At 39.9% G+C, this 12114-nt stretch overlaps 2 protein-coding genes across 3 annotated transcripts in view; one reads left to right on the plus strand and one right to left on the minus strand.

Annotated features, from left to right (window-relative positions):
• Nucleotides 1-47: 47 nt before the first annotated feature.
• Nucleotides 48-6037, minus strand: LOC136776080 (uncharacterized). 2 transcript variants are annotated; one of them, XM_066731436.1, is made up of 6 exons: nucleotides 5456-6037; nucleotides 3311-3519; nucleotides 2990-3151; nucleotides 2316-2553; nucleotides 1944-2237; nucleotides 48-1863 (listed from the first exon to the last, which is right to left on the minus strand). In XM_066731436.1, the coding sequence occupies exons 1-6, from the start codon at nucleotides 5493-5495 to the stop codon at nucleotides 1649-1651; spliced, it is 1158 nt and encodes a 385-aa protein (XP_066587533.1). In that variant the 5' UTR covers nucleotides 5496-6037; the 3' UTR covers nucleotides 48-1648. The 2 variants fall into 2 exon arrangements, with proteins under 2 accessions (XP_066587533.1, XP_066587522.1); XM_066731425.1 differs by lacking the exon at nucleotides 5456-6037 and adding an exon at nucleotides 3833-5417.
• A 5906-nt stretch (nucleotides 6038-11943) lies between these two features.
• LBR (lamin B receptor) overlaps nucleotides 11944-12114 on the plus strand; it is a 39515-nt gene continuing 39344 nt past the window's right edge. The window contains exon 1 of the mRNA XM_066742677.1: nucleotides 11944-11959. The gene's annotated coding sequence lies outside the window, so the exon portion shown is untranslated. The remainder of the gene's footprint in view (nucleotides 11960-12114) is intronic.

The following is a 12114-nucleotide window of genomic DNA, read 5'->3' on the forward strand; positions in this document are numbered from 1 at the left end:
GAGAGGAGGATACTTTTAGATAAATAATCATAATAAAAAACATGTGATACGATTGTTAGAAGTGGTTTATTTTAATACTTTTATTCGTTGTACAGTATGTATTAAATAAAATGTTAAAGTTCAATAATCTACAAATCATTTCTTCAATGCATCTTATTGTAGCAATACCCTGGAAAGGCAAGCTCGTCAGAGCTAAAATATTTGATAATTAAATTGGCATAGGCAAAATGCATTCTATGCTTTTGTAGAGCTTAAGAAAGTTATGCATTATGTTATATTTCTTGAAACCGTCTCCAGCTTTAGAATCCTTACATAAGGTGCACACACAATACACGTGGAATCACAGTAAAATTTTATTTTTTGTCAACAATCATTGGAGTATGACCTGTACGACCCTCTTATATTGTATGATAATTTATAAATCATGATTTTATGTGTACTCACAGACACAAAACAAAGTACCACTAAATAATTTAAAAAAAAGGCGATAGTCTTATATTCTAATCGGTTCTGAATTTAGGAATTGCGACGATTATGATCAACTTTTTAAAATTTAATTAATATATATATTAACGAATTAATCTATTAAGATATTATAGGCGACGAAGATCGCGCCTGCGCAATCCTCCCAACTATTGTCTGTATGAAAAAAGCGTAGTATTGATAATACGTTGTTGTATGTACTACGATGCCATTATCTTGCAACTGTCTTTCCCCCTTTCTCTCTTTCTGCTAAAAAATTTCTACAGAAGGGATGTGGCACTTCAGAAGCTTTTATCATTTAGGTGACTGTATCACAAATTTTCCCGCAGGCGAATGGAAAACTGTGACATCGTCGTATTATCCAAAATTGGACATGCAATGTCAAATCTACGAATTGAGATAAAAGATTGGAGATAAGTTCTATTCTCGTACATAGTGTCTGCTTCAAGTTCTTTCGTCTATTGAACAACGTTTTAAGAAATCGCTTTATATTGTGTTATTGTATACGTTGTTTGCCGAATGGGATATCACAGTTCTTCAAGTACGATATGTGTTACGTTTATTTAATTAGCGTCGACCCATAGTCGTTGATATAATAAAAATGTAACAATGCGCATATCTATAATTATTTCGTATACCTTACATTATATCTCAAGCGACAGACGAAATAGACGACGATCGTTTGCTTATTAAAGGAGTTGTAAATTCAAAAATTAGAAATTATTATAGTCATAAGGTAACTATTATGCATAGCTTATCTACACTTGTATTAAAAACTGCGTTCCGAGTCATTCAGAAAGCACATGGCTCATGTTTAATTAAGCACTTACGGCTCGAAACGCAGATTCCCAAAAATTCCATAAGATTTGATATTTTTTATAAGGGCTTCAAATTAATCGTTCGTATCAATTTGATTTAAAATAATTCTTACCGATAAACGTTTGCATCTTTCAGAAAACACGTGCAATCTTCTCAATGGGATGAGATTTCAACTCTGCTATTTTTCGCTGCATTTTTGCACTAGCGCACACTAGTTCAATAAGTTAGAATGGGAGAAAACATATTTAAAATATGTTTGTCTTACTTCCACTAATTGCACCAGTTCAGCAGGGCAGTGAAAAAAAACATACTATTGATTTGTCTAGTCGATCAAATTGATGAGAAATCAGAAACATACGGACGGCCTGTAAAGACCTATGTAACCACACAGTCGAGCTCTGAGCGTAGGTAATAATATTGCCGCTGCGGACAAATCCTCTTGGAGCTGCGCGCATTCGCAAATTAGTAAATACATCTTATCACCTTGGGACATCGATTTGTGGAGAGTTATACGTCGCAATCCGACGGACTTTGGCAAATAACGATACATCATCCTAGCACCTAAAAATATTAACAGTGAATTGTTAACAAATGGTTTGACCGTGTACACGTCCAATAACCTAAAAATAGCGAGACTTTACCCGTCCAATAAAGCCAATTTTGCTCAAACTTGAGACGATCGTCGCCCTCGAATACTTTGAAGATTGACACTATGTAGCCGGTGGACGGAATCGGTGGCCTTCCACCTGGTGGTTCTAGAGGTGGTCTGGCTATGGTGGCGACCTCATTGAAAAGATCCAAAGTATGATTCGCTGCGTATCTCAAATCCCGTGGATCAAACTTTCTCAAAGCAGCGCATTGCACTTGATTATAAAATTCTACAGGGTCCGTGTTTTGTTTGTTTATCAAATAATACGTGATAAAGGGAAATTCGGCTGAAAGAAAGTTTCCATTTTTGTGTACATAACCTCAAAGAAAATCAAGAGAAAAATAGTATGCTCCTGTCATCTTACCATCTTTTTCCATATTCGTCAACAAAATACTTTGAGACGCAGATGGCGCTATTTCTGCCACCAATTCGGCTGCAGTATCGCGTTGCAAAACTAGTGGTCTGCAGACTGGAGATTCGACCAATGGATCCAGTGACTCCAGCGGCGTCATGAAATGTGCCAAAACGCATTGTTTCGGGTCTTCTACCTCCAAAACCGACAATGGACTGCTTGCCCGCTTTTTGTCAGCAATCGGCGCGTGCTTTGAACAAAAATCCCTAAATTATATCACAAGAAAGATAAAACAGGCAAATCTCTTAAAAGGAAAAAGAACGGTAATTCGTTATTTGCGTTTGTAAACACTCGTTTGGCGTGAATCCAAATCGCAAAATACGCGCGGTGGAACAAGTATATACGTTCAAGCCTGATTTTCATCATACGCACGTGCCAGTCTAGACCAACTTGGATCGAATGAGCTATAGCTAACGAACTTGCTTATTTTCGGGTATCTATATGACAAGGCTAAGAGCGTTACAAGATCCATGCCCAGCGTGTATAAATATTGCCCGCGCGATCCAGTTTGAGCAGGCATGAGCCTGCTTGCACGAGTTGCACGGTCATGTTTTTTTGGTTGTCAGAAAAAATTCCAAGAACTAGTATTCTCTGTTGTTAAATGCACAAATGGAAATGTACCGTACCGGGACACCAGCTGGTAGGAAGCGTTCGAGCGACGCGAGTGGGATGATAAAACAATCGCGATCCAAGGTAGCTAATGAGATTGGCTCCCCCCGTGGCGGACTATTTCCGGAAACCACTAGAGGCGTGTAGGTACCGGAAGTTCGATTTCCACTGAAGGATACCTGCGAACAATTGCTTTTAATCGATACATATCAAGCTAATGACACAGATAGCGTGAGAAACGTTTCTCAAACGTGTCAGGAAGCTTTCTGACGCCATGTGTGCTATACACGAGCTTTATATATATATATATACAAAATTAATTCTCTTTCTGTTCTTGCCTGCCTCGAAGCATTCGGAGTCGCCGGTTCGGACGGTTCTTTCGTTTGGCCAGGCTGATTCTGTTTTCTTCTCATTGGATTGTTCGATACTAGATTTGGTCCTAGTCCCGAATTTCCTCCCCATTTGATGACATGCGGTCCGGAATTTCTCCTCGGCGGTGGTCCCAATCGCTCCGATGGCTCTTCCGGTGGTGCGCCTAGTGCACCACCTATCATTAATTTTTTTATTATTATTATTACTGTTCTTCTCATCACTCCCCATGGATCCTCCCCAATAGACCAAATTACACACTCGACTTGATCCAATCATCCATCGATCATAGTTAATATTATTACTTGCAACGTATATATATATATATATATATATATATATTAGTTTATGATCAGCGGACAAGTTTGATTAGTGCTCAAATGAGACCGGTTAAGACTCGAAAACACATTGCAAAGAGAGTAGTTTATTATAATAAACATGTAGAGCTATAAAAAGGGAATTAATCGAGGTGAGACAAAGCGTGAGAGTACCTGTAGGTGGGGAGAAAAAAAGATGAGTTCGGTAGCCATGGTGTTCGTGGTCCGTCATCGAGGAGGATAAGAGTCCAAAGTCGCGACTACGTTTGATCGGGCCACGGCCCCCGCTCCCCTGACCAATCATACAGCGACCAGCGTTAAAACGTCCGCCGTGAGTTGTTCCCGTTGATGTTGTGCCCCCTGCACCCCCGTAGCTCCCACCGATCGTCAATCGACCCTCGATCCCCCCACCCCCAATGGACCCGCCAATTAGGCTCTTGTCAGCCGCGAAATTCTTTCGAAACATAAGATTCATGATTCCTATATTTTTTCGCGTTTCTTTCTAATCTAATGTACACTGGATGCTCTAATATCCACACACACACACATACACACACATAAACATACACAGAAAAATAGATTTCTATCTTGCAAGTCCACGTCGTCAAATTCTGGTCCTGCGCTCGCAGCTAAGGAGCATCCTCGGATAAACGACCCCCTCCTCCTCCTCACAGTTATATCGTTGAACACATTTTTTGTACCAATGAATTATTATCATTATGCCTTGATCCCCTTGTGCGTGTCTTTTGTATATTGTTGCATTATTTCGTGATTTTTGCTCTATATGTGTACATTAACGTATATATATATATCAGTGCGTATAGTTGTGTGCGTAACAGTCATAAAACTATTTCGCAGTTTTCCCGATGCACGTTTGTGTAAACACGCAGAATAAAACTCACTCTGGACGGACACACGAGCCATCTAAGTAACACACGGTATAGATAAGAATTTCATGCGCACAGAGTTGGTCGGTTGTCAACGATCACGTCATTCTGGTGACACGTGCGGTGCGCGCTACGAAGGCGTGTTTCTCCAGACGCAATAATGTTTTTCTTCGTGCATCATTGTCCGACGTCCACAGTGGACGATGCTCGAGCTCTGCACGTACATGACACGACCAGTCATGCAGCTAACGCGTATACGTACACTGTAATCGATCACGAGCAATGTGCATTGAGCAGTGCGCCTGCATTAGAAATAAAACGGAAAGTTTATGCGATCGCGAGCGAGCCGTCCCAGCTTGCTCATCCCCCCATCCCGTCTGAGCACCAACTGACTTCACTACTGTTCGCTTCCTCTGCTCCGTTCCGCTCCGTTCTACTGAATTCTACTCTGCTCGACTCGCCTCGGCCGACCACTCTCGATTGATCTACTGTCGCCAGAGCGCAAGGACTCCTCCGTCACGGTATTTGCACGCGCCACCCTCGGCTAATTAACATCCAACCACTACTTCAATCCGAACTTAATTCCCTATGACAATACACACACTACTCGCGAAGTCTACTCTACTTGAATTTCGAGTTTGTTATTGTTTCAATACTATACGAGTGTCGCAGCGCGTAATTTCAAAGTCTGCGTTATCCTTGGACGAATATAATATATCATTCAACACGCGTTGACTTTGTATATGCTAGTAGTACTGGTTGCGAATTGTGCGTACTCTCTATCGATACACAATTTATGCAGTAGAGTGCGTTGAGTGAACACAGAAAACTACGACTGAGTAAATTTAACGCGGGAGTTGTATAAAGTTTGCAATGTTTTCAATGAAAGAGAGAGAGAGAGAGAACTTACGAAAACGTTTCCTCGTAGATTTGTTAATGGTGTTGAACATTAAAGAGAGGGGGGCTGGAGGGGGGAAGATTAGCAGAGAGCAAAATGGAGTAAACCGTAGCAAAATGTGGCAGCGAGAGAGGAGAAAGGCGAGAATTTGAGCGAAAATTCGCCGGGGAGAGTCCGTGGCTGCGTGGCTCGTGCGAACGGATGGAAAAACGCGTGCTCGATTGGCGGTATTCGGTATTCGCGTACTCGCGCGCGAGACACGTGCTCGTTGGCGTCCGGCTCGATCGATACTTATTGAACTATTCACGAGGATAGTTGCAGCCTGCTGGCTAATGCGCGCTGCGGCACGATGTTACTCAAGGTCGCGAGCAAGGTCATTACTGTGTGTGGCCGCGCACCAGGTGCGTGTGTGTTGGTGCGATTATTTATTTCTCCATTTTTTCAACGCGTTTCCGCGTCCGACCGTGGCCGACGCTGTCTGTTTCCCCTTAAATTCCGGAGCTCGGGGGAATGCGAACGAACGCCTCGCTCGCGGCGGCTGCATGCAAGCTGCGTTGCAAGGTCGCGTCAGGGCTACACGTAAGTGGTACGAGTGGTGGTAAGTAGTACGTACGACGATAAATCAGCCTAACACCTGAACCTCCGAGGCCTGCGCGGTTCGCGCATCAAACCAGGCGCTTTTGGCGACGCTCGACAGTCAAGGACACGGACGGACGACAGCTAATAAACCTCTTACGTCAGCATTGAGTGCTTCCAATGAGTGTGCTCGGAGCTTTGCGCTATACAGAAGCGAGAGATTAATGGCTATTAACTGCTCCCTACATTACTCTTTTGACAATTCCTCGTTATTTTGATCGGTATATACTATATACATATATAGTATACTTGACGAAGATAAAGTTTATAGCTTCGATTCGGACGAGATCGCGAGTTAGCCAAGGTAGCTGGCGTGACTCACCTTGTCTAGCATTTGTATTATCTATATGCTATATACATAAATATTCTCATTTATCTTCAATCGAAAACTCGATCTCTCCTATATCATTTTTACGTTATCTTATCGTTCCCCATCTTTCACGCTAAACTAATATACTCTCGTGGTTCTCGTACGCGAAAACGTTCGTTTTATGTACTCGAGTCTCTTCGAACGAACTTTGCACATATACTCGTGAATGAATAATGTTTGTCATTTTTTTTTATTATGTGTATAATACTCGCGAGTCAAAAGCTGTCGTCGTATAGTGTTTTCTTGAAAAGTTGATCGTCGATCAAAAGGAATTGGTCGAAGGTGTCAAATACCGAGTCGAAACTTTATTTACACCCGTCAGAGAAATCCGGACATTTTGCCTTTGGCATCTGTTTGAAAGTTAAACTTAAGCTGGTTTATTAATAGCGTACTGGCGCGATACGATAGCTCTGCGAATACTTCAAGGTGTCTCGTGGTCGTCTCTGTCGCATCTTTCGAATAGTTCGCGAAAGCCTAAATTTTTACTCGTTGTGTGTGTGTGTTTTACGATAGCTTTAATCGCAATCATGCTCCTCTTAATCGATATAAGAGTTTTATTCGATATTTTATTAAAGCGGAGAGCTTTCTAATCGATTTACTTCGTGCAGCATTCGTCGTTGAAACTTTGTCATATATATGACGAATGGCATGTTTATACTTGAAATAAAGCTGCTTTCACAAAAGGATGACGATGAAGGGGATGCGAGCTTTTCAAATATATATATATGTATATATATGTGTGTGTGTGTGTGTGTGTGCTACTCTCATTCAGCTTTTCTCAAGCGTTCCTCCAAAGGCTTTTTCCGAATACAATGAAAATGACACGTTAGCAAGGCTAATATTTCTAATGGAAGCTTTGTCAGGTGTGAATGATTACTTTATATAGATATAGATCATTCTCGTCAATTATGTTTCCGAAGAATTAAAGTATATGCAAGGTCTAATAGTGCTAGCAACTTCTCACAATGCGATACAGTATAGCCAACGAGTTTTCTATTGTTATCCTGAAACTTCAAGTATAATTCTAAGTACAAGAAACTTCCATCGTATTAATGCTTGCCACCGAGTTTAAAATTATTATAGCTTTACAAGAGCTTTCACGGAGTTATGAAAAATATTTATGAAATTTTAATAAGGGTGAGAAATACGTTTAGCAAAATCGATTTTCTAATAACTTTATTTCCTACATTTTTCTCAATTGTAAATCTCTACTACTTTTTTTTTATTGCTTATTGCAATAATGGAATTGCATGTACGTGTGTGTGCGTGTGTTAAGTTATTTTCCTACGACCATCGATTAGGCTTTCCACTGGGCGACTTGAAATAATCCGCCATTGTGCTCTATTTCCGTTTTTGCGTGTCTAAAAGGGATAGCTAGAAAAAGATAGCATCACTGTGTATGTATTTTTCTACTTAAACCCACGCTATATTCACAGCGTGCATAAACATTGCTTTAAAGAGATTTGCGAAAGTACGGGTCGTCAATTTTCAAAGTTGAGCCGGCTGAATCACATGGATTTTTCTACTGTTAAATACGTTTGCAGTGATTCAATAAACATCCAAGTCAGACGCGAATATACTATACAGTCGTGTCTGGCGAAAAAAGAAGACATAGTATTATTTATTTTTGCGATAACAGCACTTCTTTTTATTTTCTCTTTTATAAGTTTTTCTTTTTTTTTTTTTTATTCAAAGCAATCATTATATTAATAAGGAAGGTGCAAAAAAATTGCAAAATATTTCAAGGATTGCTAAATTAAATTGAAAAATTATCCAAGCTTTGATCGTTTAATAATGATGCATTTTTGAAAAACTGATGAAAAAGTGCAGTTTTGTTTAATATAAATAAAAAAATTGCATTTGTGGAGGTTGATTTTTGCTAGTGTGATTTTTCAATAATTACGGTTTTATATTTAATTAATAAGGAACTTTGACAGTTTGTTATTGCGTACGGTGAACGGGTACACGCGATGCGACAGCATATGACAGATATCGAGCTCCTCTGGGAAATTCTCGTCCCCAGAACCAAAGTTTCGAGCCAAACCAAATGTTCCTATACAGATTCTGTGAATAAATTGAATAACTGTGCAAGTAATACGGCAGTTCGCTTATTACCACGATTACTAATTATTTAAAAAGTTTACAAAACACATCTTTTTTTAACGAGCTAACTGCTTAACATTATATAGAACTACTTTCTACTCCCCATTGTTGCAAGTAAAATTCGCATGCAAGGCCTGCGTTCGATATTGCAAATCTTCGGTGCTGCATCAAGGGTGTATAAAATCACGATTACTAGCCGGTTTCTACTCGAGTGAAACTTCATTTATTTTGTTGTTTCACATAACAACATAATTTCCATATTTATCTGAAAGCTTTGCAATATGTTAATGAGACAGCGGTTTTTCCTGGAGTTTATTTTTAAATTAATTTCACTTCCTTTAAAGCAGTGGTTACTGTAATACATATTTCAAATCTCGTGTACATTAAAATACCATTAATATTTCATTATTCCTTCGTGATTAGCTGGAAAAAGTATTAGAATTTTCACAACGCACCGATAGCAAATGCATTGTTTAACATTGATTGGACAACAAACAGTCGTTCGTGTAACAGAAAAAGTTACAACTGTTATTATTTCAGTTTGAGTTGACAATTGAAAGTAGCGTGTTGAATTTGCACTGTTTTGTATGTCAGCAGATCATTAAACTTAACGTTCACAGTATTAAAGAACGATATATACATATATATAAATATAAAGTTAAGTTGAAAATGTATTTAGACTATAAGGTAAGTTAAAGAGATTTAGGTCCAGTTCCACACTTGTAAGATTAGCCAACTTTAAGCATAAATATTATAGTTCATATAACATATATACACTATTTTTTAACTAGAGTTAAACTAATCAAATTTCAATTAAACAAAGTTGTGGAACCAGGCTTCAGAGTATATATACAATATTTAGTGCAAAATTATAAAATTTAATAAGAAAAAAAAACAGAATGTCAATGAACTCACCAGATTCATAAAGCGGACAGGGCATATATCCATATCGGTCCTCAGGGTACACCACCGATTTGTTCCTCTGGCCGCTGGTCATCGTAGCGAACTTTGTCACGTATTGCAGTAGTTTGTCATAGAAGAGGAGGATCGAAGTACGAATGATAGTAACCGGCTGGACCGGCGGCACGCTGCTGTCTGCCAGGATTCTCAAGAGTCAGGATGATTGCGCGATGTAAAATTAATCCCCCCCTCCCCCCTTCACCGTAGCTCCTGCGCCCGTTCTTCGTGGTGGTGCTGACCCCTCTTGACACGATAAGACACATCGAAATTTCAAAAGCGCCAATTAACCAATTAACGCCAACCGCTGCAACCAACCTGCCAATTATACCGCCGCGTGCTCCACTATTCTCAAAGGTTGTGCTTAATTAGAACCAAAATAGCCACGAGACTTCTCCCCGTCCACGACAATTCTTATCCCTATTTTATTCCTTATTAATTTACTGCCCAAAATTCCCCCCTTTTCTTACGTATATATACCAAATAAGGGACTTTTAAATTTGCCAGCTTAAAATTGCAATGTTCTCCTTAAAAAATGTATCAAATTGTGTATCGAGTAATTATGTAGTATAAGCGAAAGAAATACAAATATATATATATATATATATATATATATCATAAGTGCCTATAGCTATCTAGATCAGTTTCTCTTGCTGATGTAGTAATCGAGTGGCTCTTTGCGAGAATCCTTCTCTCGAGTGTTTTGGGTACGGTTCTATCAGTTTCCTGATACTTATCTATCTTTCAAGTCTATCCTTATAATGCTGCTGGAACGATGTACGAAAATTTATCATTTTTATTTACGACGCTCTTCAAAACCTCATGCAACTCCTCTCTCGCTATAATATTTATAAGAATAACATTTGCAATTTTTTAATTTAATTTTTTTTATTGGAAAACTAGAATTGACTGTTTAAAAATGTATACTCAGTATAAGCTATCAATTGTAAATAATTGCAAATACTAATTTCTATTCTTCGAGCATTTAAAACTAAGAGTTTTGAAAATTTCTTGAAAAATAATGAATAAACCGACTGCTACCTTTTCCTCCACGAGTGACATTGATTTCTCACAGGGAAATGCTCAAGCCAGTCTGTGTCAAAACAACTATTACTACTGCCGTTCTCTTTTTAGCATGATATTATAATGTCTCGTGTATAATTGCACAGAAAAGAGCAGAAATTTAGCAAAGCAACATTTTTCTCCGCTACTAGCGAGTGTAGAACAATTGTCCAAGCCACGTGGCGTTGATTTGGCACACGAAGTTGATATGATTGCGATTCGCAGGATCGAAGTAATTTTTACACGCGACCCACGAGTCCTACCATTGAGTAAACAGTGCTTGGATCGCACGATGCACTTCGACGCACTGGACTGTGAAACGAACGTAGAAAAACTGTCCAAGTCACGTGGTTAGGATTTAGCGTTGCGTAGGCGAGTGGCGTGTGGATTATGGGCCGACGATTCGCGATCCAGCATATATACATGTATATTTACAATATACATATATATACTATATAAATAAATCCTTGCACTGCTCCTCGCTGCACCGTGCTGCGCTCCGCGAGGCACCGCGAAATACTGGACCCTGCTAACAGAGCTACGAAAGGTAAAATGAACGGAGGGAAGTACCGTAAGGGATGCAGAGGGGAGGGAGGGGGGATGGAGGGGTGTAAATAATAAGAAAAAATTTGGTTCCACGTGTAGATCCGAGAAGAGGGGAAGATGATACCGAGTAAATGAAAGGAAGAATTAAAATAGGTAGTTTTGGTTGACGTGAGAAGGGTGGAAGAGGGAGAGGAGGGGTGAGAGACTGTAAAGGGGTGGGAGAAGCAGCGGGGTGAGGGATGCTGCGGATGTGGAGGAGAGGAGCGAGCGAGTCTCTCTTGCTCCGAGCTCGCCGCAACGCGTTTGCAAGCACCCCCTCTATCTGCCTCTTACCCACCACCAGCCACCGTCCCACGAAACCCCCTACACTAACCTGACTAACCCCCGCCTCTATGTCGCAATGTATCCGCAGTCGGAACTCCGAACATAGGCTCGCCACTTTCTTCCAAGATCGCTGTGCCTCTCACCTATTTCCTATTTTCTTGCTCTATTCCCTCCCCCCCCCCATCCCCCTTTCCCCTTCCCTTTATACCTTCACCCATCTCATTTCTTCGAGCTGGCCAAAACTTTCGTGGAGAGGCTATATATATATATATATTATATGTTCATTAATTATTACAAACCGCCGTTTCGAGAAGATTTTCTCAAAGAATGTAAATAAGATTATCTTTTATGTCCTTGGATCTTTTACAAAACGCCCAACGTTTCTTTGTAACGTGATATTATATTCCAACTGAAGAAACGAAGGCGCCAGAAATTTTTCGGTTTTCGTCCTAGATTTGCCGCAGTACAACCGCAGTCAGAAACAAGAGTTTTCTTTTAGGATGAGCTGAAAGAGAAAGGTCAGTGGATAAAACTGGCGTGTTTTTACCAACCCCTCGTGTTATTGATTCCCAAGCACATTTGCACAAATTTTCACCTGGAAATAACTCGAGATGTTTTCGCAAAGACTGCACGCTAATTATTTGCAAACTGTTAATTGTAATACTCCTCCTTC

This window comes from Prorops nasuta, unplaced genomic scaffold (genome assembly GCF_024137725.1).
Source record: "Prorops nasuta isolate Cenicafe-Biocafe unplaced genomic scaffold, Cenicafe_Pnas_1.2 PNAS00002, whole genome shotgun sequence".
In the NCBI taxonomy this organism is placed as follows: domain Eukaryota; kingdom Metazoa; phylum Arthropoda; class Insecta; order Hymenoptera; family Bethylidae; genus Prorops; species Prorops nasuta.

What these genes read in the sequence shown, in the direction of transcription:
- LOC136776080 (XM_066731425.1), bottom strand. Translation starts at nt 4,133, where the DNA reads ATGAATCTTATGTTTCGAAAGAATTTCGCGGCTGACAAGAGCCTAATT. An exon ending in TTTTTTCTCCCCACCTACAG is followed by an intron (nt 3,520 to 3,832) that starts GTACTCTCACGC and finishes AATTAATGATAG; the next exon opens with GTGGTGCACTAGGCGCACCA. An exon ending in TCCTACCAGCTGGTGTCCCG is followed by an intron (nt 2,554 to 2,989) that starts GTACGGTACATT and finishes TTTTGTTCAAAG; the next exon opens with CACGCGCCGATTGCTGACAA.